Source organism: Phoxinus phoxinus (assembly GCF_949152265.1).
Source record: "Phoxinus phoxinus genome assembly, chromosome: 16".
NCBI classification, from domain to species: Eukaryota; Metazoa; Chordata; class Actinopteri; order Cypriniformes; family Leuciscidae; genus Phoxinus; species Phoxinus phoxinus.
The window spans coordinates 33,314,965-33,341,545 of NC_136891.1; the positions used below are offsets into that span (position 1 = coordinate 33,314,965).

General features: G+C 38.1%; 1 protein-coding gene across 11 annotated transcripts in view; it reads right to left on the reverse strand.

The window, feature by feature from the left end:
• The window catches only part of sash1a (SAM and SH3 domain containing 1a), a 297,141-nt gene that overhangs the window by 53,700 nt on the left and 216,860 nt on the right, over positions 1 to 26,581 (reverse strand). For 7 of the 11 annotated variants that reach the window (XM_079639435.1, XM_079639436.1, XM_079639434.1 and 4 more), the window contains one exon: positions 4,575 to 4,703. In XM_079639435.1, coding sequence (XP_079495561.1) covers positions 4,575 to 4,703 — 129 coding nt within the window. Of the gene's footprint in view, positions 1 to 4,574; positions 4,704 to 16,859; positions 16,998 to 17,131; positions 17,774 to 26,581 lie in introns of those variants that run through there. The other 4 variants (XM_079639440.1, XM_079639438.1, XM_079639437.1 and 1 more) reach the window with 2 other exon arrangements.

Consider the following 26,581-nt stretch of genomic DNA (forward strand, 5'->3'; position numbering starts at 1 on the left):
CCCACGATTATCCATATCATCATCCCTGTTCCCATTAACCGGATCTCCCAGCTACTCCAATGTCCCCATTTCCTCCACGATACTGTTGAGAATGGCACAAGACCAACAACAACACTAAATGCATAAAGCGATGATGACCCACTTGGCCCACTTGACACTCATTAGCCTCGGATTAAAGCGTCTGACAGACAACACCCTCTGCTCGGGAGTTATCGCAACGTCCTTTGATATATCGTTCACAAAGTCAGAATGTGGAGACCTATTTTTGAACTCAATTCATAGTGAGATCAGATTCCCACCGCATGAGCTTTATCTTGAGCCTTTGATGGCGCTATCTTGAGTTTGAGCTAATTAAAGGGGCAGAGATATTAATGTAAATATAAGCAGCAAAGAATCATATTCATAAAGCCCACACTAAATGAACACTAGCACTGAAGTCAAGTCAAGTCATCTTCATTTATATAGCACTTTTAACAATGTAGATTGTTTCAAAGCAGCTTTACAGAGATAAACGTTCCTGAAGAGGAATGAATCATGATTACTAAATAAACACAGCCGAACCCCGCACTGCTGATGTAGGTGGGACAGTACAGCCGGGTTTTGTTCTGTGCTCAGCCATGTATTAACCAGCTTTAGCTTTAGTAAGATTTACACAGGGCAGGGTGTGGATTAGACAAGAACATGGATAAAACAGAGAAAATTATGTATAAAGGTAGAGTTCACCTAAAAATTATAATTCTGTCATTGTTCAAAAATAATTTCCAACCCTAGGGCTGTCAAGATAACTACTTTTTGTTGTGCTAAATATTGCACCCAAATTAATTGCGATAAACGATATTATTGTAATTTTACATCATAACAATATAATAGCATAATAATGCAAGTACACTCTTTCAAAGAGCAAAGAACGTTTTATTCTTATTCTATTCAATATTTTATAAATGTAGACATTGGAATCGGAATGTGAAAAAACATATCCTTTATTTGCTGCTTTATAAAAGTTTGATAAAATTTCAGCAGGAAGAGCCGTCACAGCATAAGCCATGTTGATACCAAACCAGAGCCCAGATGAAGTTGACGGACGTAGCAACAGTAACTAAGGGGGGCGGGGCTTAGCCAAAGGTGAATTCTGAAATGAATGATACAGAATCACCTGTTGCTTATATGGAATTAGCATTCCCTTACTGCAAAACATCTCAAAACAAACATCACAATGAACATGTCACGTACCCAGAGGAACGATATAAGAAACCCAAACTCGCAGCAGAGATGGAGTTTGTTAGCTGAGCTGCTGAGACACGCTCCACGCATGTAAATGCTAACAGTGCAACTCTGCATGTTGTTGGAAACCCAAAGAAAGGACAGGGCAGCTCTGAGAAACACGTAACCTGCACCCTGAAACCCGCAGCGCATATATTTATTAAACTGAAACACAGCCTTTGTGATTTCACAATAGCACCATGCTAGATTATGATTTAGATGTATCGTGCAGCCTTTGAAAACGGTTCATGAATTTCTTGTCTGTGCAATGTGCCACTTCCGGTGTTTTTCCGTTTAATCAACACTGACAAACTGCAATCAGGAATCTTTCAAAATCGAGTTCTCGAATTCTTACACTGTTATATGGAAAAAGCTAAGTAAAAGTCCAAATATGCCTACTTGTGTTTCACTAAAGAAATATCTACAAATGTGTTGGATAGGCCTGTCACGATAGTCAATATATCGACTTATCGCACGATATATGGAAATGAGCGCGATCATATTTGGTGCCACGATATATTGCGACTCATTTTTTTTATAATTAAAAATAATTAAAATATTAATTTTTACATAAAAATTTATGTCACAAACATTTTAGTCGCTCGCGCTGTCATCTTGTATGCTCTATGTGTTGGAGGCGGGGCTCAGGCAGCGTTTCCACACCCACACACACACACACACACACACACACACACACACACACAAACACACACACACACACAGACAGGTGAAGAGAAGGCGTGAACCTTCTAGTAAGAAAAAACTTGGTTTCAAAGCCGCAATCTTCAGCTCCGGTGTGGGAACATTTTGGCTTTAAGCCGAATGAGAGAGGCGGTATGTCGACTTTGTTTTTAAAACGGAGGCAACGAAAAGAGGCAACACAACTAACCTAAAACATAACCATCCCACCACAGCTGGTAACATTGTTACCCAAAAAAGATCCTGCCTTAAGCGCCACAAGGTAAAGATGTTGGTGTTCCTTTCTCGGAATCTGCCATGGCTTATGCTGTGATGCTCTTCCTGCTGAACTTTTATCAAACTTTTATAAAGCTGCAAATAAAGTGTCCGATAGAAGTAGGCAAAAGGGGCTCAGTGTGCGTTCGAAGGCTATATTCAAGACATACGGTGAAACACAAGCAACAACAAGGCATCCAAATAGAGGCAAAAGCATAACGGTCACAGTCAAAACATGACCCACCGCATATCCTAATGGAGACGGAGACTGGGACTCACAATATCAAGAGCAACACTGTTCATGCAAAGCTGGGTCTCTATTCACTTCTATAATCGTTATTACAAAGCAAATGGACTACGCGAGTATAAAGTTGTATTTATTAGCAGCGTGTGCTAGCGTATCAACAATTAGGGTAGAGAACCGAAATCATAACCTAAACCAGCATAAAACTGTCTAACTAGTGTAACTTCACAGTAAGGTTAAAAGCTAAATGTATCTTAGACACAAAAGTGTGTTGTTGATCTTGAGGGGTTTCGCTGACTGAGGACGTCCACACAGTTTAACCCAAAGACGACACTTGTCAGGATTTGACCGGTTTTGGGAAGGGAAAAAACGGACACCCCCCTCCAACCTCTCTGGGAAACGCGTATCTGTGTTACAAATGCCCCAGGCACAACAGTTAAACATATTTCTGTTAAAACTACGACGGTAATACCCTGCCAAGACCAAAGATATGAGACGCCGGTGTTAAAGTCAATGGAGCGCTGTGAAGAAGTGTCGGACCGCTGTGGAGCTCGTTCTTGGCTGCGCTGTGATTGGTCAATCTACATTCTAGGGTGTGGCGAATAGCGTACCTAATGTCCTCTAAACCTTGAGAATGACTGGTTCCTGTCTGAGGCCAGTACCACAGCTGAGCATGACTTTCAGTTGTTTTCTTTATTTTTCTCAAAACCCCCTCATTGGACCGTGCCAACCCCAGCTGCATGTCATAATGAGTCCGCTGGTTTCTTAGCAACCCTGGGTGGCCCACTAGCCTACATCCCTAAGAACAGAGACGCTTTGAGACGCAGACGAGAAGCGCAGAGCACTGACAGAACCGCAGACAATCCAAACACGTATGGAGAGAGGGCAGGGGGTGAACACATTTGTCTTCATTTTGTAATGGTTTAAGACAAGCGTTTCCTTCTATTAGCTCATAGGTTTACAATGGCCATTCTGTAGCACCAAGTGATGAAAGAAATAACTGAATTTTGTTATTAGCTGTGCTTGTGGTTCATTGTCCCTGGAACATAAATGGAACAGAAACTATTGTGCTAGTTTATGACTAAAACAACTGTTGATGCAATAACATGCATGCCAAACAATTAGTGGTCGACCAATATTTGTCATTTTTTAAATATCGGCATCAGCCGATAAGTATTTTTGATTGGCCGATGTGTTGGAAGCAGGACTTTTATTTTGACGACGCTCCAGACTTTTATTTTGACGGGTGGCGCTGAGAACACCGGCGTCTGAGAAGAGAACGCCAGCTCGCGATCACTCACATTCTCCGTCTTCAGTAGTCAGTCATATCTAATCAGAGGTGGAAAGTAACTAATTATCTAATAATATTACTAATAATCAATGTTTTCTACTTTCTTGAGTATAATCAAATTGTGGTACTTTTACTCTTACTTGAGCAGAACTTCGCTACATTTATTTTTCACCAAAAGTACAAAGTTCTTTGACAAAGGTGCCGACGGAGCAACAGGGCGAGCTGACATTTGACAGATACTTTTCAAACTACTGCTGCGGTGAAGCCCTGCGCTTCAGCCAATCACTGACAGAACTGAAGCAGTTCAGCCAATCACTGACAGGTCTGACTCGGGTGCAAAACCAATCAAAACTTCAAGTTCCCCAATGGCGGCCCCCATGAGGTTACCGCTCCATGTCAACAAACAGCTTTTATTAGGGCAACTGATAGGACTGGAGTTTTCGTCTCATGTGAGTCTACATTATTTCAAACATTTATCAAAAGTATTATTCATTTCTTTAAGTGTAAAACTCTTTAAATAAGGAAATAAAAAGTAATGAGGGCACAACTTTAGTACTCGCAAATTCCACCTGCCCTGAAAACGTGTTTAACTGTGCTGATGACTGCCAGATTAATTCATCTGGCTTCAAATGCTGAGTGAGTAAACACGCCGAGATGAATTAAATCCATTTTGAAAGTATGTAAACAATTCTTACGAATTATTTTGTGACACAGAGATTTAATGGAATTGTTGGTCTTTCTCCAAACCAAACACATCCACAGCTGTAGAGATGCGGTGTACAATTAAGACTGAGATGTGCAGGAAACCTTTTATGCTGAACATACCATGTCTAGCTCTTGAGAGACTTGCCGCTTGCGTAGTTCCTCCATCCGCTCGCTGACGTCGCTGAAGTATGTGTTGTAGTACTCGGAGTACTCCTGTGCCAGGTCATCTATATTACCCAGAGAGCCATCCTGCACAAAACAGAGATATAAGTGAGACAAACTTTGATGACTTTTCATTAAAAAAAACATGTCTCATTATTAAGCCTCCCTTCCCTCACAGCCTAACAAACAAACACGAGTGGGGCTGTAGGAGAGCTTCATTAAAAACCTGTCACTAGAACGTGATTTTAATTACGATCGCAAGAACGGTGCCAGCCATCAAGACCGTAACACACTCAGAACACACTGCACACATCTGCAGCGACAAGCAGCAAACAGTCACACACAAGCTCAACTAAACATCCAGCGCTCACATTCCTCTATTTTCACTCCGCATACAACACTCTGGACTCAGACCTTTGCATTGTTGCAGAGCTTTGTGAATTTGTGGGGTTATAGTTTCCAAGCTGTTGGTTTACAGTGAAGTTGTCAGTTTGTTGAGATGCCAAGTATATGGACCAAGTATATGGACCAAGGACAGCCCAATCTCATAAAGCATTCAGGATGGTACACATTGTATGCAATCATTTTCACAGAGAAAAAAGAAAGAAAAGAAAAGAGTTAATTTATAATATGTAATTATTTTTATATACTATTTATTTAATGTAATATTAAATAAAATAATAACATTTTGTTTTTTTACAACAAAGTTTTGTTTTTATTTTTGTAAAGAAAATATAAGACAACCCTCTACAATGAGAGAAAATTATTTATATGTGACCAAATTTCATGAGACAACATTTTTTATTTAATTAGCCAATGGCTAGTAAATTGTTTGATTATAGTCACCTCACCTGTAATTGATTGATATACAAACAAGTACTGCATTTTAAATATAATTTTGTAAGATCCTAATAAGCTTTACCTTTTTATTGAAAAGGGTTTAAACAATGTTTTTCATGAACCATAAACAATGAATGTGCATGCAGCTGCGGAACAGTCTGGGGTTGTTACTCCAAACTTATAAACTTTCCGTTCATCTTTGAAACAATGTAATATTAACAATGAATTACTGACCAGCTCATACAACCTTCTCTGACATTTGTAGCGGTCTTGTTGTGAGTGCGGATATTCATTTGTGGCGCAGCCTGGCTCTGACTTCAGCATGTGGATGCATTCTGTTCTTCTACGAGCTCGTGACACACACAATAGAGAATTACCTCAGACTGCAGCAAAAAAAGCACATAAGTGTCCTTCACTCAAAATCAGAGATTAGCTTCTTTAGAAAACTATCAATACCCCAGCAACTGCAGGTGGGATGGTTTCTTTTTTACATTTAAGACCGTGTTTGTTGTATTTCAGTTCTGGGCTAGGCTGATCTCTCCGGCTGCTGTACTAGATGCCCTTTAAAGTCCCGATGAATGAAAAGTCAAGCACAAAGGAGGACTACTTCCTGCTCAGGACCATGCTGACAAACACATACATCCTGTCATTGTGTGTATGGGCCAGAGCTAGGAAAACCAGGGCCTCACACACACACACACACACACACACACTGATTGGTAAACTTTGAATTTATAGACATCTTGTACCCAGCGCAATTGACTTTGTACACGACGCATGTATCATTCCTGTTTTGCACCCGCGCACAGCGGACTCTTCCCTCCACAGACGCACGTCGGTAAATTAGGGAATGAACTTGCGCTCGGGGGGGCGGGGGCGGTTCAGTGAAAAGAGGAGTGTGTTCCGGCGCAAACGTTCCCTGGTGATATTCTGCAGTTTCAGAAAACAATTCCTCCACTGACCAGGAGAAACCAAGTCTAAAGACAGCGGCGCCGCGCGTTAGTCATATGCTATTTTAAGGGCGCGTGATTGGCCATTATGTAGCGTGTGAACAACACACACACTTTGATTCTCTAATCTAAACAGACGCAGCAGTTTTCATTTTTGCAAATCATACATTATTACAAGGAAAAATATTAACACACGAGGGAAATCATTGTTGTGTCCGTGAAGATGTGAAAAAATAGGCATAAATCTAGATTACACATTTACCCAAATTATTATACGCCTGTTTAACCGAAGCTAATGTGTGTGTTTTCTCCATCATCCTCATACAATGTCACTTCTCTGTGTTTTACGGCCCTGACGAGAACGTCGGTCTCCTCGGCTGTGAACGCTCCTGGCGTGCGCCGGCAAACCCGCCGTTATAATAGCAATCCGCCGTGGAACAAGCGCGTCTGCTCTTAAAGGGAATGTGAGAGGACGCTCTGATTGGTTTATTTCACGTTACGCCCAAACCACAGCTATGAGTAATGAAGCGACTTCAGACCAACACATTTTAGATTTGCGTCGGGCGCAAGAGTCGTTTATCCCGCCGGTATAATAGCGACAGCGCCGGGATCCGCCCACAGAGTTACTTGCGCTTCAGATCGCTACAATAGGGCCCATAGACTTATGCAATTAGGGCTGTGTTAAAATCTATAAGAATACATAGTGCTGACAATAAGTTGGGAGTTATAAATAAATCACGTTTTATGAATAATATAACAGCATTAGATGTATATTTTTTTTTTAAATAAAATGTCTCTTAACCAATCTGTTCCAACAGAACTCCAAACGGATGATCTCAGAACGCCGAGACTCCCAGCGGAGTGCAGATCTCTGTGAGAAATTCCAGCTTTTGCATTCCAATACTCTGGCCTTCAGAGCACTTCCAGCTTTTAGACAAAACATGATGTGAATATGTGAGATTTATGTTGTTGGATGCGCAATAAAACAATTTTTGTCAGATTGATTTAACCAACACAGACACATTCTCCTCACTAAGCCATTTGATAAAGAGAGATACTAAGACTAAATACAAACTTTAAGAGCAACTAGTCTAGGCCACAGGCTTTTTGCTGTTGCCATTAGACAGATTTGATATAAAACCAAGAATATATTCCAATCTTAAAATGGACTCATAGCTTTATATAATTTTATTATATAGAAGTCAAAAACAAGCATGGATTAAAGAAAAAAAAAGATGCACAGAGGCAGACATTTTTTCTTCATTTACAGAACTATAAAAATTAATAAACATTAACCAAACCTGTCATTGTGTAACAATAACAACTAAGGAAAGATAATGTATCTATAGCTTTAAATATATTCAAAATATTTAAACACACACACACTTATGTATACCTGTGTGTATGTATGCGTGTGTGTGTGTGTGTGTGTGTGTGTGTGTGTGTGTGTGTGTGTGTGTATATATATATATATATATATATATATATATATATATATATACACAAATAAAATATCCTAATAATAAGATTTACATATTTTTATTGAAAAGGGTTTAAACAATGTTTTTCATGTTTGAAAAACATTGAACCATAAACAATGAATGTGCATGCAGCTGTGGAACAGTCTTGGGTTGTTGATCCAAATTCGTAAGCTTTCCGTTCATCTTTGAAACACAAATTAAGATATTTTAATGAATTCTGTGAGATTTCTGACCCTCTATTGACCGTCCACACAACCACCACTTTGACGTTTCAAAAAAGTTTATGAAGAGATCTCAAGAGTTAAAACCAATCCATATGATTGTGAGTGGTTTAGTCCAAAGATACAAGTTTAGAAGAGATACAATTGCTTTATAAGATGGACAGCTTTAATTTTGGCTTTTTTATTATATCGACCGATACCAATCCGATATCGGCGCAGTTATTTATTTTTTTATCAAGTAGAATTTCTATAACTCTGTATGTTGAACTGATAATCACTCTTTTGTGTGTTAAACACAATCTACTTAATACAGACAACTTCATTATAAAGAAAAACAACAGATCAAATCGGATTCCCGATCCAGCAAACATGGCAATATTGGACCCGATACCGATACTGAGTACCGATCGGTGCATACCTACTGTCTCCGCAGCGCAGCTTAAACGAGAAGCACAGTTTTGTTTCGTTTGATGTTTTTCATATGCAACAGAAATGGCAGCTATTATCAGTTGGCCAATGTTGTGGTCCCACCAGTACGACAAAATTTAGTCGCACTGACAAGAAAAAAGGTTGCAAAATGCGACCATTTGGTCGCGGTCTGGAGCCCTGCCTAAGACAGTGCTACAGGGAGACCGGAAGGACAGCTGATTGTCCTCGCAGTGCCAAACCACGTTTAAACATATTCCCCCCAGATGTCTTTGAGAATTTGGTGGAAGAGTGGGGCAACATCTCACAGCAAGAACTGGCCAATCTTGTGCAGTCCGTGAGCATGAGATGTACTACTTACAGCAGCTGGTGTTGGCCACAGCAGATGCTGACAGTTGTTGAATCTTTATGTCCATACAAATATTTACACATTAAGAAATGTGCTGAAAGTGAGAGGATGTTTAATAATCGCTGAGTTTATATGAGGAACAGGCATCCATCTTCAGACTGGAACGGAGCCTATCAGCACTGAGAGAAGCAGTGGCCCCTGGGTAAGGGTTAATGCCTGACGAGGTGTCCATTGTTAGGTATTAATGGACGACGGCGAGGCGCAGTGTTTAAAAATGTTTAAACACATTTTTAAAACATTAGTTTATATTTTTATTAGTTTTACAATAGAAATCTAACGGTTTTAGAACTCCTTTACTAGATGTCCTACATCACTTTTTAATGGACACCCTGCAGCCAATCAGAATCGAGTATTCACCCAGACCACGGTATAATCTGAATTAGTTAGTTCCATCTGTACAGCACATGTCTTCCATATTCCTATCATTCCACACATTCCAGGCCTCCAGTGAGGTAATGCCGCAATACTAAGTCTTTAAGTGAGTATGTTGGGTCTGCTGCTTCCAGCTGGGCATTTAACTCAAAGCTCATGTGTATCTGGATCTGTATAAGTGGATGTAGATGACAGAAAATGTTTGCCTCTCACATGAACGTAGCTTCACATAAACGGAGAACTCTAAAAAAAGAGGAGAGGGAATGAGTCTTAGCTGACATGAATCACTGTTTGAGCACAAAACCAGCACCACCCAAACTCTGCTGTCCAGCCCGAGAAGCCAAACATGTAAAGCCCCGAAGACATCGCTTTGTGTAACTGGAGCTCTACGCTGAACAATATCCAAACACAAGCTAATGCAGACCTCTTCATACAGTCAGGAGATACTGACCTTAATCCAACACAGTGTTGCTGTTTTACTGTCCACAAACAGTAATGTATCTATCTGAACTAACAACTTTTTTTTTTTACTACCTTTTTTTAACTTTTTGGGATTGGAACTTGTTTGACAAGAGGAACATGATATGTATTCGCTTGATGTGGGGGAAAAACATTTAAACCGTAAAAGGCATAACCCAAACATGTATTTTTTTGAGTATGTGCAAGAATCAATTATATTTGAAAGCTACAGTCAATTATACATTTTATTTATTTTTCAAATGAAAACAATAAAAAATGGTAAGCTGCACATGTACAGACTAAGTTGTAAAGCTCCTCAAACGTTGGCTCTTAGCAGGTGTAGCTCGCCAGCTCTTATGTTTATGAAGTCCAGATAGAACTACATTCATTGGCTGATATTATTATTAATCATCATTACTCAAATGTTTGCTCTTTTGGATTGACTCTAGTTGGTAAAAGCGTAAGATATCCATCACTGTAACACACAACAGGAGACACTTCAGTTCTATAGCCCTGGAGTATTTTTTTAATCACTGTTGACTTCTCAAAAGTATACATCATCTAATTACAGTGAATCTGCAATCTACAACACTACTCGAGGTCCTGAGACACACACAACATGGCCCAAACTCAACACGTTGCGTAATGACTAGCAACAACATTCTTTCTCAAGACTGTTTCCAGGACAGGGACAGAAGAAGAGGAACAGGTCACAGCGACTGGAAGAGAGACATATCCCACAGAACATGAGCTTTTTACAATAAAATGCATTAATATGAGAAACTGTCTGTTCAAAGAAGCCAACCACAGACTCACACTTCCCTCAGATGATGAAGAAGCAGACATTGAGCGAAGCTTTGATGTGGCCATCATGACACAATGCTGTGTATGTGTTAAAGAAAAAGTGATTGAGCAGAATATAGAGAAAGAAAAACAAAAAAGAAAGATGTATATACATATAAAACAAGTAAACAACTAATAAAAATGACAAATGCACATAACAAAAGTACTAAAAGTTAAACTAAAATGAAAAAATTAATGTATTTTCCTCTGACTGCGATGGACTCGTGCTGATCAATGAACCACAATCATATCTTTCATTTGCTCAGAAACCGCTTTATGGGACACAAAGGTCCTCAGAGGGTAACGACATGTTTGATTACCCTTCCACACAAATGAGAGAGAAAAGAAAAAAACATAACCTACTCCAACATGCAACTCTCTTACTGAGAGAGGAAACTTTCATTCTTTACTGCCCTAAAACAAAACATACAGAGAATCCAGTGTGAAGTGAGTGAGCAGATCTGATAAGAGTTCTGTTCTTTTCACGGTGCTCGAATCAAAGGAAACACATTTCAGTGTAAAGAGCAGAAAGCCATTAGAAGTTTGGACACAGCCCTGAATCCAAGGCTTCTGCACTGTGACAAATATGTGACTAATTCCAGGAATTCATGAGAAGCATGCACTCCTTGAGGATTAAACCACAACACAGCATAACTGCGTAGAATATATTTCTTGAAGTACCCACTATGTTAAATGAATAAACATGGTCACATGGCATGCAATTTTATGATTTAATTCATTAAAATTCCCTGCAGTTCCCTCACAAATGTTGGGGAAACCCTGAACTAGGGCATCCAATGTCACCACAGCACATAAACAATGTCTATCTAAACTATGATACTATTCAGAATGATAAAAAAATAATTCTCCCAAATAACGCTGCAAACTATACAGGGAACAGCGATCGGTCACGTCACATTTAAGAGTGTCAAAGCACCATTTATTGTTTGAATTTCGTGATAAAATATACAGAATTTGAAAGCTGAGACTTTGTTTCTTATCAGAAGTAAAGCACAGAGATATTCACGATTATTGGACAGGAGAGGCGAACACGAGAGATTTTCTTCATGAGTTGCAGTCTGACATTTTTCCGCATAATCGGCATTGATCATCGGCTGGTTTTAAACATCGGCTGTTTGTTTTTTGGCCGATGCTGATAACTGGCCGATACATCGGTGCATCTCTAATTATAATCTAAAATAGTCAATATCTAATCTGTCTAAAAGCGTGTCATGTTTTCAAAAAGTCACTTTGGATAAATGCATCAGCTAAACTAGGAATCTGTAGGTCGTCACAAATATAATTCAAAATGCATTAAAACAACTAAAGTAGAAAGTTAAGGCTAAACAGAGGTTTGCTTTTGCTTTTGGTGAAGAAGTTTATTCAGTTGCGATTATGTGCAAATGTAGATTGCATAATACAACTGCATTTATAGCTGCTGATCCCGGAAAAATGAGTAACACAGCAAACCACAAAACAGGTTTAATGCATCAACCTTCAGAAACAGAACACAAGTCTGCTTTTGTTTTCCAAGAACTTTTCATCATAAATGTTAATGCCCACAATCCCTAAAAATGTCATGACAATTACTGTATACAGGATACCACCTGATTTTTTTAATCGCGCAGGTACGCACATTAGGGGTGCGAATATTGATTAGCCTAGATAGGGCAATAAATTGTTGTCGTCCTCCGTGCGATACGAGAATCGATATGCTGGCGGCAAATATTAACAATTATATAGTTTGATATTTTATACAATTAAACAAATAAGGCACTCTAAATAGATTTCCTTACTCCCAGCGTCGCTACTTCATGGCTCCTCAAGGTGGCGCTTAACACAAGAATAAGGGAAATGTGACCGTAAGTTAACTAGCGTAATAAAATAGTTTTTTAACAGGATGGCGGACAGCAGTCCGAGTGAAATAATAGATGCCCCAGCCACTTAAAGTCCAAAGTCTGGAAAACCTGCACTTAACCTTTTGTTTTCAGACAGATCTCGTGATGTATTGTCTAGAAAAAGATTATCTGAAAAATATAGCGCAGACTGGACAAAGATGAAACTTTCTAAAGCGCATGTGTCGACCGCCTGCGCTCGCATACGCTATCAAATTAAGTATACTTTGAAAGGGTATGCATTCACTAGAGAACGGGTAAAATACAACGTATACTTTGAGCTTTAATGGCCGTATACCATAAAGTAAGATTACCAAACAAATGGAAATGATTCACACTCTTCAATGCAATGACGAGATGTGTGGCGCCGCCCTGCAGGGGAGAAGTGGACATGGGCCGTGTTTGAGTTAGAGAGGATGTGAGACAGAGGTTGGTCAGCGGGTCCTGGCAAACCCTCGTCAGGGCGGCTTCCTCAGGATATCCACAGAGGCAAAGGAAAGAGGGCTGACGGAAGCATAATGAAGAAGGAAGAGATGAAAAGAGAGAGCGGGAGAGAGAGAGAGAAACGCCGGTGGGTGGAGAATTAGTTACATTAACTGGAATCAGAGGTGGGGAGCAATGGCTCATCCAAAACTAAGATCAGTTACTGTCAAGGTGCTCAAGTACTGCGGATATGAGCGGCCACTCACACACTCATTGTCTAATGTCCACTGGTGAAGCAAATATATCATTTCTGAAAACTGCTGCCACATGCATATTGTGTGTTTGGCATTCTTTACAGTTCGAATTAAGTAACATGCTCAGTGTTTACTGCATGTTGAAGTGCAAAAACTATTGCATTTAAAAGGTACAATATGTAGGATTTTTTTCAGTAAAAAAGCCCAAAACCACTAGGCCAATGTTATATTGTTTGTTTAGTTGATTACTTACAATTTGCCAAATGTTTCCAATTATTTGTAAATCGTGAGAATATTGCGATTAAAACCGAGGAAACGGGGCGTGTGAGCGGGGGTGAGGGAGTCGCCAGTCAATGGCGTCATGTCCGCGTTAGCCTCGGTTTCCGCTCGTACCGCCATAGTAACCATGGCAACGGGCGTGGACAACTTATGCCTAGCAGGACGCTCACGCTGTTGTTGTGTTGTTCAAACATTATGGACCATGGCAAGCAGACTTTGAGACAACAAGAGGACTAGAATGAAGATCAACATCTTTCGAGACGCCGAGAGCTCCGCGACTAACTTCGATTCGACAGAGACGCGAGTGTTGCATGTAAGTTACTTTATTAGACAGGTGAGAAAATGTACATATAACTAATCAATGTTATTTAGTTCAACATGATGAAATTTGTATGTTATTTTAATGTTGATCTAGCTTACTGCTAGTCTCATATAGCCAACAAACAAGCTAACTAACATTCCACACACTCAAATGCCGTTTAGTGTGATAGTGTAACGTTAGAGCGAGGGAAACAGCGCTGCGTTACCTCACAAGTTTAATTCGTCTAATAAACTGACCTGTGTGAGTAGTAATTCAGCACTTGCGTGTAGTTCGGTAGAATGAAATGTCCATATTCCTTAATATCCGCGGGACTCGCGTGTGGCGCTGGTATAGGCTACGTCTCTCATTAGCAATAGCAATCCATCAGCTTGACGACAAGATCCATAATTCCGCTTAATGCTTTGCATCATCAATATACGCCTTTGTTATTGTAAGAGGTTAGCGACCCCTGGTGGCAAAAAATCCTACATATTGTACCTTTAATGCAAATACTGCAACTCAAACTTCAATAAAGTTGCTCCTATTTTAGAAATATGCCATGAGGCGAACAATTAATTGTATTTCACAGATCATTTTCTCTCTAAAACATTCACAACCACAACAAAGCAAATTTTTGTAATGAGGGTGGCAAGCTGTTAAGTGAATTTACATGAGTGTAACCACGTATAAACTGGGTTTGCGTACACACAGACCGCATGTCAATGACAGGCGGACAGAGGTATTCTCATTAGGAGAGATCTATGAGCTTGGCGTGCACTATGGTAAACCTCAGAATGTGTCTCTAAACCTTAATACGTTTCTCGGTAGCCGCCAATTCTACAGATGCAGTTTATCAACATTACATTAGTACAATAAGATAGTAAATCTTAAAGCCTCAAATAAAGTGATATACATATTTCAGAAAGCAAAAACTATATTATAACTTCAAAAATCTACACCACGTTATGATAAAATCTTACTTTTATAGTCTGAGCGGCGAGCACCCCATCAAAACAACATTTCATAAGACTTGTAAAAGTTTAAAGTAAAACAACCCGCGCTGTCTAATGATCATAAATGAAACCAATAACTATTTTTAATGCAGAAAAAGAAAATTCCCATATTTATTACAAGGCTCTCTGGAATACTCTGACTGGACAATCATGGTGTATGTAAACTGTATATTTTACCATTGTCTCTTGGAACCAATTTTCTACACAGCTGTACTGGTTTAATCTCTAGCTTTACACTCAGCAGCCCGTCCCCTTTTTTTCAGATTCACAAACTTTCAAGGAAATCAAGGATCCGTGGGAACTCTCTCCCATCTCTGTATAATACAATGGTTAACATAAATCATCTAGACATTATTGCAAAATAAAAGCTGTGCAAATTCACAAGATCCATTTGTACGAGAATCAAACAACAGTGAAATCCCCAAGCCTCCACTATGGATGGATGAAGGCCATGGTGAGTTGCTATAAAGCCCAAAGATAGAGGATTCAATTAAAGAAGAGTTTGTTGTTTGTTGGGTGAAGCAAAGCCGAGAACACCTTCAGGAGCCACTTCTGCTTCAAAGATGTAAAGATTTAACCTTCTGCATGAGCAATGTGGTTTAAGTCAGATGAGGAGAGACCACTGTAGGGCTATTTGTAACAAGAGGAGTATACATGAGACATATTCCAAGGAAAGAACAAAAGACTCATCCTCTAATAGTAACAACATCTCAGAATAAAGTAAGCCTGAGGGAGGAAGAGAGGTGTGCAACTTAAAGGAAATGAATCATTAATGTGTCTAAGTGTTACAGTTTATCTCCTCGGATTGAAGAAACAACTGGGAGTAGTATTGAATAAGTATGTCTTTTCTCATTAAGGAATCTCACTTTTCTAGACACAAAGGCAATACACACACTTCTTCAGACGCCAGATTCACACCACAGCCATCAAAAGGCAGAGCCATTCTCACTGGAAATGAGAGTCACACCTTTATCGCTTTCATCTGGGTATTTCACAACAGGCACATTAAGACACAAATAACTGTATGTAAATGTGCAGTTTACCCAATGTCCTACACAACAATAATAATTAGGCCTAAAGATACATTTAAAACCAAAAAGGGATGGAGAAACCCAAGACCATAGTCCATTTGAGGTGATCTCAATAGAAACATGAGCATCTGAGCCACCCAGGAGAAAATACACATTACTAAGATCTTTTTTCCCTACAGTCAGACTTATTTATTTAAAAAGTATATTGCGAAATATTATTGTAATTTAAAATAATGGTTTTCTATTTTAATATACTTAAAATATATATTTTTTTCTGTGATGGCAAAGCTGGATTTGCATCAGCCATTAGTCTTCAGTGTCACGTGATCTTTCAGAAATCATTATAATATGCTGATTTATTGTCAATGCTGGAAATAGTTTTGCTGCTTAATATTTTTTTTCCATAATCTGTAATGCTTTTTTCAGGATTCTTTGATAAATAATTATAAAAAAATACTTTTCTATTTTGAATAAATGCTGTTCAATGAATAATACATGCAAAAACGGATCACAGGTTAAAATCAGTATCAAAGTTCAGTATCACAGTATTAAATCAGCATATTTGAATGATTTCTGAAGGATCGTGTTTCTAAACTTTTGACCGGGATGTTACTGTATAAGTTAGGCTATGAGAGAAAGACTATAGAAATACCACAAATGTATAGGCCTTGATATGTTACATTTCAGTTTAATATATTAACCAGCCCAGAGAAAACACGTGGAATATTGATTAATACTACATGCTATATTGTTGCAGTGTTCGTTTTGTTACTAGGCCGATATTCTCAAAGTTGCCATGCTAGACTGCTTTCCGAACGATTTAAGCCAACTTGCATGTAAGATAACACGGCAGTTTCAACGCAAAATCACTATTTCGTGTCCATATATTTTTAATATGAAACGCATGGTTATATCCTGGATAATGTACTAAGAGTAAAACTGACAGAAGGAAAAAACATTAGATTCTGCGCTCGTTGTGTATCGGACTGCGCACGTGCGCCACTGAACCTGCGGAGCGTGTAATAATAAACACTTCAGTTACATACCATGTGATACGATTCCCTGGAGACTTCTAAACTTCTCACTGCCTCTCAACAACAGACCAAATCACACAGCTTCAAAACTCATGTTCACCACTGAAGTTGTCCAGAAGATCTTGTTGGCTGCTTTAACATGCGCTTTTGGCATCAAAGCGCAAGCAAGCACTACACACACACAATGAGCCCCAATAAATTAAGCCCCTTGGGTTGAAGGTCTTTTCTCAAGTTGCCTTCCTGTGACACCCCTCCCCCAATCCCAACACCAAACCCAAACTTACCAGCATCCCCATCATGTCCGACCAGAGCTGGGAGAAACTGTCCGATGATGCGGCGCTGACCGCCTGGGGCTCCTCGGCTGAAGACACTTGATCCTCCTCCATTGTCAAACACTGATGGATTTACAGTTTACAATTTCAAGTTGATGAATGTTAATCCCAAAAACCATAAAATACGTCCCGAAGTCTTTTTAAATCTGATTTAGTGTTTCGCTTTTCCGTGGTGCGTGTTCAAAACTTGATGCCAAGCATTCCGTTAAAGTGCAGAAGTACATAATCATCAAGGTCAATGATATGTTTTCCATTTGATTCCAGCTGAGCGCACAGCACAGAATAACACAACAACTTCAACTCAAGTAGGATATAGCATTCAGTGATTCACTTGGCACGGTGCGAACAAATCAAAACTTTAAGGAGTTCGCTTTAGTGTGCAATACACAAAGATTTAACCACTACAATCCGCTTATAAAATAAAAATCAGCCCCAGCGAGACAAACAACCATCCGAAGTGCCCTCGAAAGCACCATTCGGCAGCAACAGTGACAAAAACGCCCGAAGCGGATATTTTCTCCAGCCTCCCCCTCTCCGGCGCAATGGTTCACTCCGCCCAAACAACACGGCTCTCCCGCTCCACTGCCACAAACTGATCCTTCCTCACTAAAACTTCATGACGACACAGACCTTTGGAAATGGGCATCTCTCCTTTCGCTTTTTTTTTTCATCAATACTTTCACCGCTATAAACAGACACAAAGGAACAAAGAGACATTTTGCTCACAATGCATTCAAAAACAAAAGCCTGAGAAAATAATTTTAGAAGCATGACGATATCCATTCTCTATTCATACAACTTCAAAACACGCCTAAAAGTTTTTCATACAGCAGTCTTCATATTTTTTGTAAAACTAATAAAACCCCAAAAATCCCATCAATAAGGTGACAGCAAAACACATAGCATTATCTATCAGTAACATTACACTCTAAAAAAAATGCTGGGTTGTTTTAACCCAATTTTGGATCAAACCCAAACGTTGGATCAAAAATGCAATTAAAAAAATTAACCAAATGGCTGGGTTTGTCCATATTTGACCCAAAATTGGGTTAAAACAACCCAGCATTTTTAGAGTGTATCTAAAAAATGCTGGGTTGTTTCAACCCAATTTTGGGTAAAATATGGACAAACCCAAATGTTGGGTTAAAAATGTAATTGAAAAAATTAACCCAATGGCTGGGTTTGTCCATATTTTACCCAAAATTGGGTTGAAACAACCCAGCATTTTTTAGAGTGTAGTCACTTTTTTCCCCCAATTTTTATTATTATTGATTTTCCAATAAAACAAACAATAACCAAATAACCAAAATTATATCACCAAAAGGAAAATAAGTTACAAAAACATTCCAAATATGTTGATCAAAGCAGCAGTAATTAAATTAAAACAAAACAAAAATGTCACACTAAAAACATTAATACATGCACCCTCTTATTTCTTAAGGGATAATTCCGGTATTTAAGACCTTGAGTCTATATTGTAGTTTGTTTTGGATGAACAAGAGTGGTGGACAACATTTTTTTGACAATGGTTCCTCTCTCGAGTTTTTGACTATAAAAGAATTGGCCATGGACCCATTTAACATGGGAGTCAATGTGCATGTCCGAAAATGTCATTAAAACAACCTTTAACATTATTTTTCAAAACTGTGCAACTCACCGAGTGATTAGTGATGTTAGTTGATGTTCCAGAAACAAAAAGTGTTGCGAAATACAGTTTCTGTCGTGTTTTATTCGTCATTTTGTAAAATCCCATTGTTGAAAAAATAGTTCCACTATAGCAAAATAAACGGATTGGAATCATATATTGCGACGATATATTGTTTATAATCATCAACGAACACCACTAACCACTCGGTGAGTTTAACAGTTTTGTAAACGAACATTATTGGCTGTTTTAATGACATTTTCGGACATGCACATTGACTCCAATGTTAAATGGGTCCATGGCCAATTCTTTTATAGTCAAAAACTCGAGAGAGGAACCATTGTCAAAAAAAATTTGTCCACCACTCTTGTTCATCTAAAACAAACTACAATATAGACTCAAGGTCTTAAATACCGGAATTATCCTTTAAGGAAATCGATTAAAGCTGCCCACATCTCTTCAAATTGCTGTGCTTTGCCCCTTGTAATGTACGTTTACTTCTCTAACACACATTGCCATCTCCTTGATCCAAGAGTGCGCAGAAGATATTTCAGTCTCTTTCCAACTCAAAGCAACCATTAATATCACTAGTCACTTTAATGAAAAATACAATTATTAACACATTGTTTTGTTTCCTTAAAAGTTTTTTTATTATCTTAAAAGTACACTGATATAGGCTACAACAGTAAACTCAGAAAAAGTGGGGTATTGTAACTAAACAAAACTACCAAAACATTGTGTGCCTTCAGTCACAAAGCTAATAAGTAAAACACAATCAGTAATTTCATCCTCATGTAACACAATCTGTGACATCTTGTTCTTTCATGAAGATCGTGTAATGTGGCATCTGACCATTGTGGATGTCCTGAAGGGACACGGAGGTTTCGCTGACTAACTAACCTCTGAGCTCCTGTGTAACCTGAGCCGCAGTGAGCCAGGCATCAGGAGAGCGTTGAATAATCGTGCATGTTCAAAGCACATGCCGTGGATATTTCTCATGTCACAAAGAAGCGGCTACACATGTCTGTTGTTCTTCTTTTTACTTTGCTTCCCAGAGACATTACCAAAAGCAGCAACAGCTGTCCAGTCTTGTGACAGAAGCCAGAACAGCCCGAGCGAGAGATAGAGGAGAAGAGAGAGCGAGACCCTCTTGTTATATGTGAGGATTCCTGCATTAGTCAGGGCAGAGAGAAGACCATCCACCCATGTGGAGATGTAGATCACACACACACACATCTGTGCAATTCTGGAGCAAAAGAAAATGCTCGAGTCTCAATAAAAATCATACTTTTAGTGGTCTACAGTCTACACCATCGGTTCCCAACAGGGGGGTCGCGTCATATTTTGAAAAGTGTTGAGCAATGAGCATTAAATAAAAGTCCTTAACTTTTTTCTGTTCAAAATTTACAACATTTATATAATGAGCGAGTTCATCATGAGTTCATTTTTAAATCCGTGTTTTTGTCTTATCCTGAGCCACTGGTGCTCCTATAATAAGTGTTTACATTGGGACTATTTTACACGGGTTCGGATGCGGAGTAGCCCAGGACATGCGTGACTCGTCATAGACGTACACAGAGAGAAGTAGTTCCGGCTACAATGTTCTTCATAGGACGCATTATTCTGTTAATAAACGCAAGTTTATTATCGCTCGCTATATCGGCAAAAGCGTTAAAAATAAAGCCTCACTAATAACATGCAAGTATTGAGTTCCCAGACAGCAGTCATTTAGTAATAGCCTATATTCTTTATTTTTTTTACCTACACACCAGAGTGAATATTTTTGTTATTGCATTTCAAATAGGGCCAGTTTATAGGCTACTCTTCTAGGCTTACATTTTTTAATTACAAAGGGCCTACTGATGTTTTTGTTATTGTATTTTCAATATTATAGGCTATTATTTGTGCATAAACATATCTGGTTATAGTAAACATACCGTTTGTTTGAAAACAACATATTTTGTCATCCTTGCTGCACGCTTACAAGAGCGATAATATCATTAAATGTGAAGGGGCCTAAAATATTTTCTTGGGAAAAAAGGGGGTCTCAGACAAAAAAAGGTTGGGAACCACTGGTCTACACAGTTGTTTTGTAAGCAGTAAGCACCATCTGCATTATACTAACTCACGCACAAAGACAAATGCACAGTTCTCAAAAGAAATGAATGCAAGTCTGAGGTAGAGGAGGAATGACTTTCACAGACAGAGCCTCGAAACAGCTGCTAAACAGGCTTAGTGTTTAAACATATAAAACACACGCTCAACTCTCTTTCAGTGCGCACACACACACACACACTTTAATGATCACATAATCGTACACACATTTCAAATAAGTCTCTGATTGTCTGGTCGTGCTATATACCTGATGTCTGCTCCTGTATGTTTTATTAACACAATGTTTGCTGAAAAATTGGCTGTCAATCAATTTGGAGGAGGAGAGAGGTCCAGGAAGGGGTCAAAGGTCAGGTCACTGTATTTGTAAGGGAGTTCCCTGCTGAGTAAACAGAGTTCCTACAGCACTGAATGGTAGAGCAAAGGTAACGATCTATTGTTGAGACGCCATCCGGGTTCAAACCAAAGTGTGTTGTTAAACTAAAGGCCGTCTTTCACCTGTAACAGGAATTGCTAAAAAAAAAACTTTCACACAATACTTCAAGAAACACTTAATTCAACGGCGGGCTGCAGGGGGCCGACAGAGCATATAGATCTTGAGGAAGGAAAGTCAACACAGCTGCACCCGATTCACACACCCATAAACGTGACCAACATCAAATACACTGTAAACAAAAAAAAAGTTGGTTTAACTTAAAAAAGCAAGTTACCTTGTTGCCTTAAAACTTTGAGTTTGTTGTAATTAAAAATTTGAGTTAAAGGGGCTATATGTAGTTTTCAGCGGCATCTACACTGTAAAAAATGTGGCTGCGATTAGTTAAAATTTGTTGAGATAACTTAAATATCCAACTTAACCAAACTAAACTTAAGTTAACTAAACTTAATATTTTAAGTCAAGCTTGAACGCATACTTTTTAAAGTTGAAACAATGTTGGATTTTAAGTTGTGCTAAATAATCACAGCAATTTTTTTTTACAGTGTAGCGGTGATGTTTCAGATTACAACCAATGCGGTGCAATCACGTGTGCTTTTTTTTTGTTTTTTATTATTATGTGGAGTTTGTGTTGGAGTCTGTGTTGTGCTGGTCGCTTCTTAGTGTTAGCAGACTCCATGTCATAAGTTGTAGTGTCATCGCTGTTGAGAGCAAAGTCAGGAGACGAGGCGAGAGGCTCGGGAGCGCATGCAGGTCTCAGTCACGTCACTGGATTTCACATAGAAATAGGAATACTTGCTTTCAGAGGTAATCGCAAAACCCGCCAAGTGGATCATTTTAATGTGAGATTACAACCCCTTCACACACAGGCAATACAAAATGGATTCATTTTAGTAGAAAAACTACACATAGCCCCTTTAATACAATGAAGAATATAGTTTAATAAACAAAAATTAAAAAAAGTATGTTATCTTCACACATTAGTTATTGAAGTTGATTTTAAAAAAAGATAAAAAGTTGTGATAACAAATCATGAAAATATTTTTTTACAGTGAATGGGAAAGCGACTCTAGGCTGAAAACATGCGAGTCTGTCACTGATCATAACAAACGGCATATAGAGCAGATAAGATGTTTTGATCTACAATCCCATGCAAACTAATGTTTACATTTTTTAATCAAAATTATTAAATGCTTCAAAAATAGCTTCTTATGTAAAGTGAGACGATTGTGTCTTATAACATCATCAGCATTAATATTTCTGTATTTGATATTTGAGGACGAGTCATTGGTTGATGTTTTCTGCTCGTCTCTCTGCACCTGTGGAGCTGATGCTGATGCGGTTGCGTAACACACACACAGTGGCTCTCTTGCAGGGCTGTGATTGGTATTCCAGTGATCTACATACTCAGTGGCAGGAACTACAGGCCCGTTTGGCCCGGCTCACTGGATCTGTTTATGTGGACAGTGCCAAAACGCTGGCCACCTGCAGACTGTGCTTCTGTGGACAGCAAAACATTCACTGTTCTGCTATGATAAGCTAACTAAACTAAAGATATGAAGTATGGACGCCTGAGCACAGGGTAGCATTTAAAGCTTCATCCAGAGAGCCCACAGTAATGCTGGACGCTTGGACATATTCGTCAGAATCATGTTAAATAAGAATATTTAAAGATGATAACTACTGTTCAAAAGTTTAGGGTCACTATGATTTATTTATTTGAAAAAAAAAATCAATTATTTTATTCAGAAATTATTAATTTAATTGAAGAGTAAAGGGATTTCTAATGTTACAAAATATGTTACAAAAGAAAAAAATATTATTTTAAACACAAACAGAAACCAATTATTTTAAATTTCACAATATTACTGTTTATGACTGTATTTTTGGTCAAATAAATGCAGTCTTTTTTAACCATTTTTAAAAATCTTACTGACCTCAAACATCTGAACAAAAGAGAAGGAAACAAATATGAGATCAAAAAGTGGTTGACCCTATCCTAATGAGATTGATCTAGGTCACTTTCATGAGGGATATTTGGGTGATAAGAATATGAGCCATCACTTTAATTAAACTGTATGTGTGTATTCATATGATTGAATCTACACAAAACAAGCACTTTAAAACCAATGTTTGCAGACTTTGCACACAATCCTAAAACGTATAATCAATCCAAGAATTATAAATTAAAACTGTGTAATAAAACACAATTGTGTATAATTTGTAAATCAAATGTGACTCAATATGAATATTCTATTAGGGCTGTTAAACGATTAATCGCGATTAATCGCATCCAAAATAAAAGTTTTTGTTAAAAATTAAAAATAATAATACATAATAAATGTGTGTGTACTGTGTATAATTATTTTGTATATATAAATAATTGTGTATAATTTGTAAATCAAAAGTGACGCATAACATGTGACGTTAATCGCATCCAAAATAAAAGTTTGTGTTTACATAATAAATGTATCTGTACTGTGTATAATTATTTAATTATATCATTACTTGAAACTCACTGGATGAAATACTATTACTTGCATGATTTCTGGAAACTATAGAATATAGGGCTGTTAAACGATTAATCGCGATTAATTGCATCCAACGCACGTGTATATATTAAAGAAAAATTTGTTATTTATATATAAAATATTTATATTTATATACGATATAAATTATATATAAATCTATATACATACATGCAAATATTTCTTACAAGCATGTGTGTGTATTTATATATATAAACTAATTATACACAGTACACGCACATTTATTATTTAAACACAAACTTTTATTTTGGATGCGATTAATCGCGATTAATCGTTTAACAGCCCTATATTCTATAGTTTCCAGAAATCATGCAAGTAATAGTATTTCATCCAGTGAGTTTCACGCAATGATGCACAGCATTGTCCAGTTCAGGAAGGTGCCATGTTACCGCAGGATCAGTCATAATACAGGAGCTTCTTCAACAGAAGTATAACTTCAAACAGAATACTCTCAGGAGTGTGTGTGTGTGTGTGTGTTTTCTGGTTCATGCTGGTAGTGGGAGGGCTTCACTTCAGCTGCACTGCTCAAAGATGACCTAAATAAATAAATAAAAACACACAAATGTGCAATACTCGGTGTGATAGTTTCAGATCTTGAGGCGAGATGAGCATTCTGCGGTCTAGGAAAGTTTATCTTGGTGGCAAAAACACAAAACCAAAATGAGAGAAAATAGGCTTCACAGTAATCAGACCTGCACTTTATCTGTTCCCCAGACATGAGAATTAAAGGAAAAGTTAAAGATAAAAAGCTATATAGCCTAATAAGCTGTTTCTTTTGTCTGTCTACTATTTGTATTACTTTGTGAAGCGACCTTGGGTTCTTGAAAGGCGCTATAAAAAATAAACATTATTATTATTATTAAAACCATTATGTAAAATAAAGCAGCTTTTATTAGTGTGCTGTAAATGGATTTTTGTATATCGTACACACTAATGCACTGTTTATGCTTGACAAACTTCTTTGCATAAGCTTGGGATCTCCCCTGTAAACGGGTCACTCGAGGTGTTCAGAGAAACACTCGCTTTTGTCGTTATATCTCTAAACTCTTCGGCGCTCCAGGCACTGGCGGGCACTGAAACGCAGGATCGTTTATCCGTGTTTGGCTGTGTTGTAAACAGTTATTAGCTGGAGAGTTTCTTTTAGCTGCATTAGTCTGGCACACTGGAACAGCATTTGAGGCATCCAGCAACCGGCCGTCCATGTGCAACCATATTTGTCTGGAGATTTGGCACCGTGTGCACTTTAACCCCTTAAGTGGCGGCACCCCCCCCCCCTTTTATTTTTTATAGATATGAAAATGCACATTCCGAACTTAAATGGTTGTAATTCAAGAATGCTTTGGAATATAGATGTAAGATTGGTCTTGTTTTAAAGAAGACATTTGGCAGATATTTGTAGAAATTAAGAAAGTTAAACAGAAAAAAAGTTTTAGTTTATGAAAATGTAGAATGTTAAACATTTAATTATTCATATTTTATATAAAATATATATTTTCAAAAGCTGGTGGACTAAAAATGCAAAAAAATCAAAGCCAAAAATCTGATCAAGTTGTGTTTCAAATTTTAGGTTGATATCTCTTGAAATGAGCGTTCAGTGAGATTTAGTTTGTGCGCAGTACCACACTTCTCCACTAGTGGACATTACTGCCCATATAAGGGCGCCTCCATTTCCATATGTTGTTTGAGTCTGAACCATTATTTTTACAATTTTCATACAATTTATGAAGTAGACATCCTATTCAGAAGTAGTGTTGGAAGTTTGGCAGATTTTGAAATGAATTGAAACCTCTAAGAAACACAGAAGATCACGTATGTGCATTATAGCTCGCTGACACATCACTAATGCTGAATCTATTATTTCTTTCTTTATATTTAAAACATTTTCAGACCTTTTTTTCTAAAAGAATTGAACGGATGCTATCTTTTGAACTCTTGGCATGAAAACAAACTGAGGTTTCTACCATTCTTTCATGATTTTTCATGTTCATCACTATTTCAAAATAAAGGTCTGAACACACCTCAGGAGTATGAACATATTCTTGTTGCAAATTGATAAATTACGGCTCCTCTGTAATTTATTTTGAAAATCAGTCACCAAATATGTAAACTAGAGATTGTAAGCTTTCAAATTATAGTTTGTCAAGATTAGTTTAGGTTTAGTATAGGATATTACTGTTTTAAATATGGAATGGCTGTGGTGCCGATATAAGGGGTTTAGTCATGGTACGGTGTGAAGAAAAGCACAATGAGACGCGAACACACATGCACATTATATTGACAAAAAAATGTGTATTAATGAGCATTCTGCAATGGAAAATTTGCAAATATATTTGATAACAGAATGGCTGAGTCTCTTTATTATTTCATCAAATAATAAACCATCAATCAAACCATTTCTGATCATGCAATGTCATGCTGTCCACACGATGACACTATAACACTGCTATGTGTCTGTTAAATCTGTCATCCTAGGATTCATTTCTCTCTCTGGAAACTTAGTCTAGGACAAATAATGTGCACACAGCCACCAGTGCGCCCAGTGTAATCACAGGGTGAGCTATTCATTTACAAACAGAGCCCCCTGGTGGTTGACATCATAACTGCGGGTAAATGTATGTGGAAAAGTACTAAGATTAGTCAGAATGAAGATGAAACCATCAAAT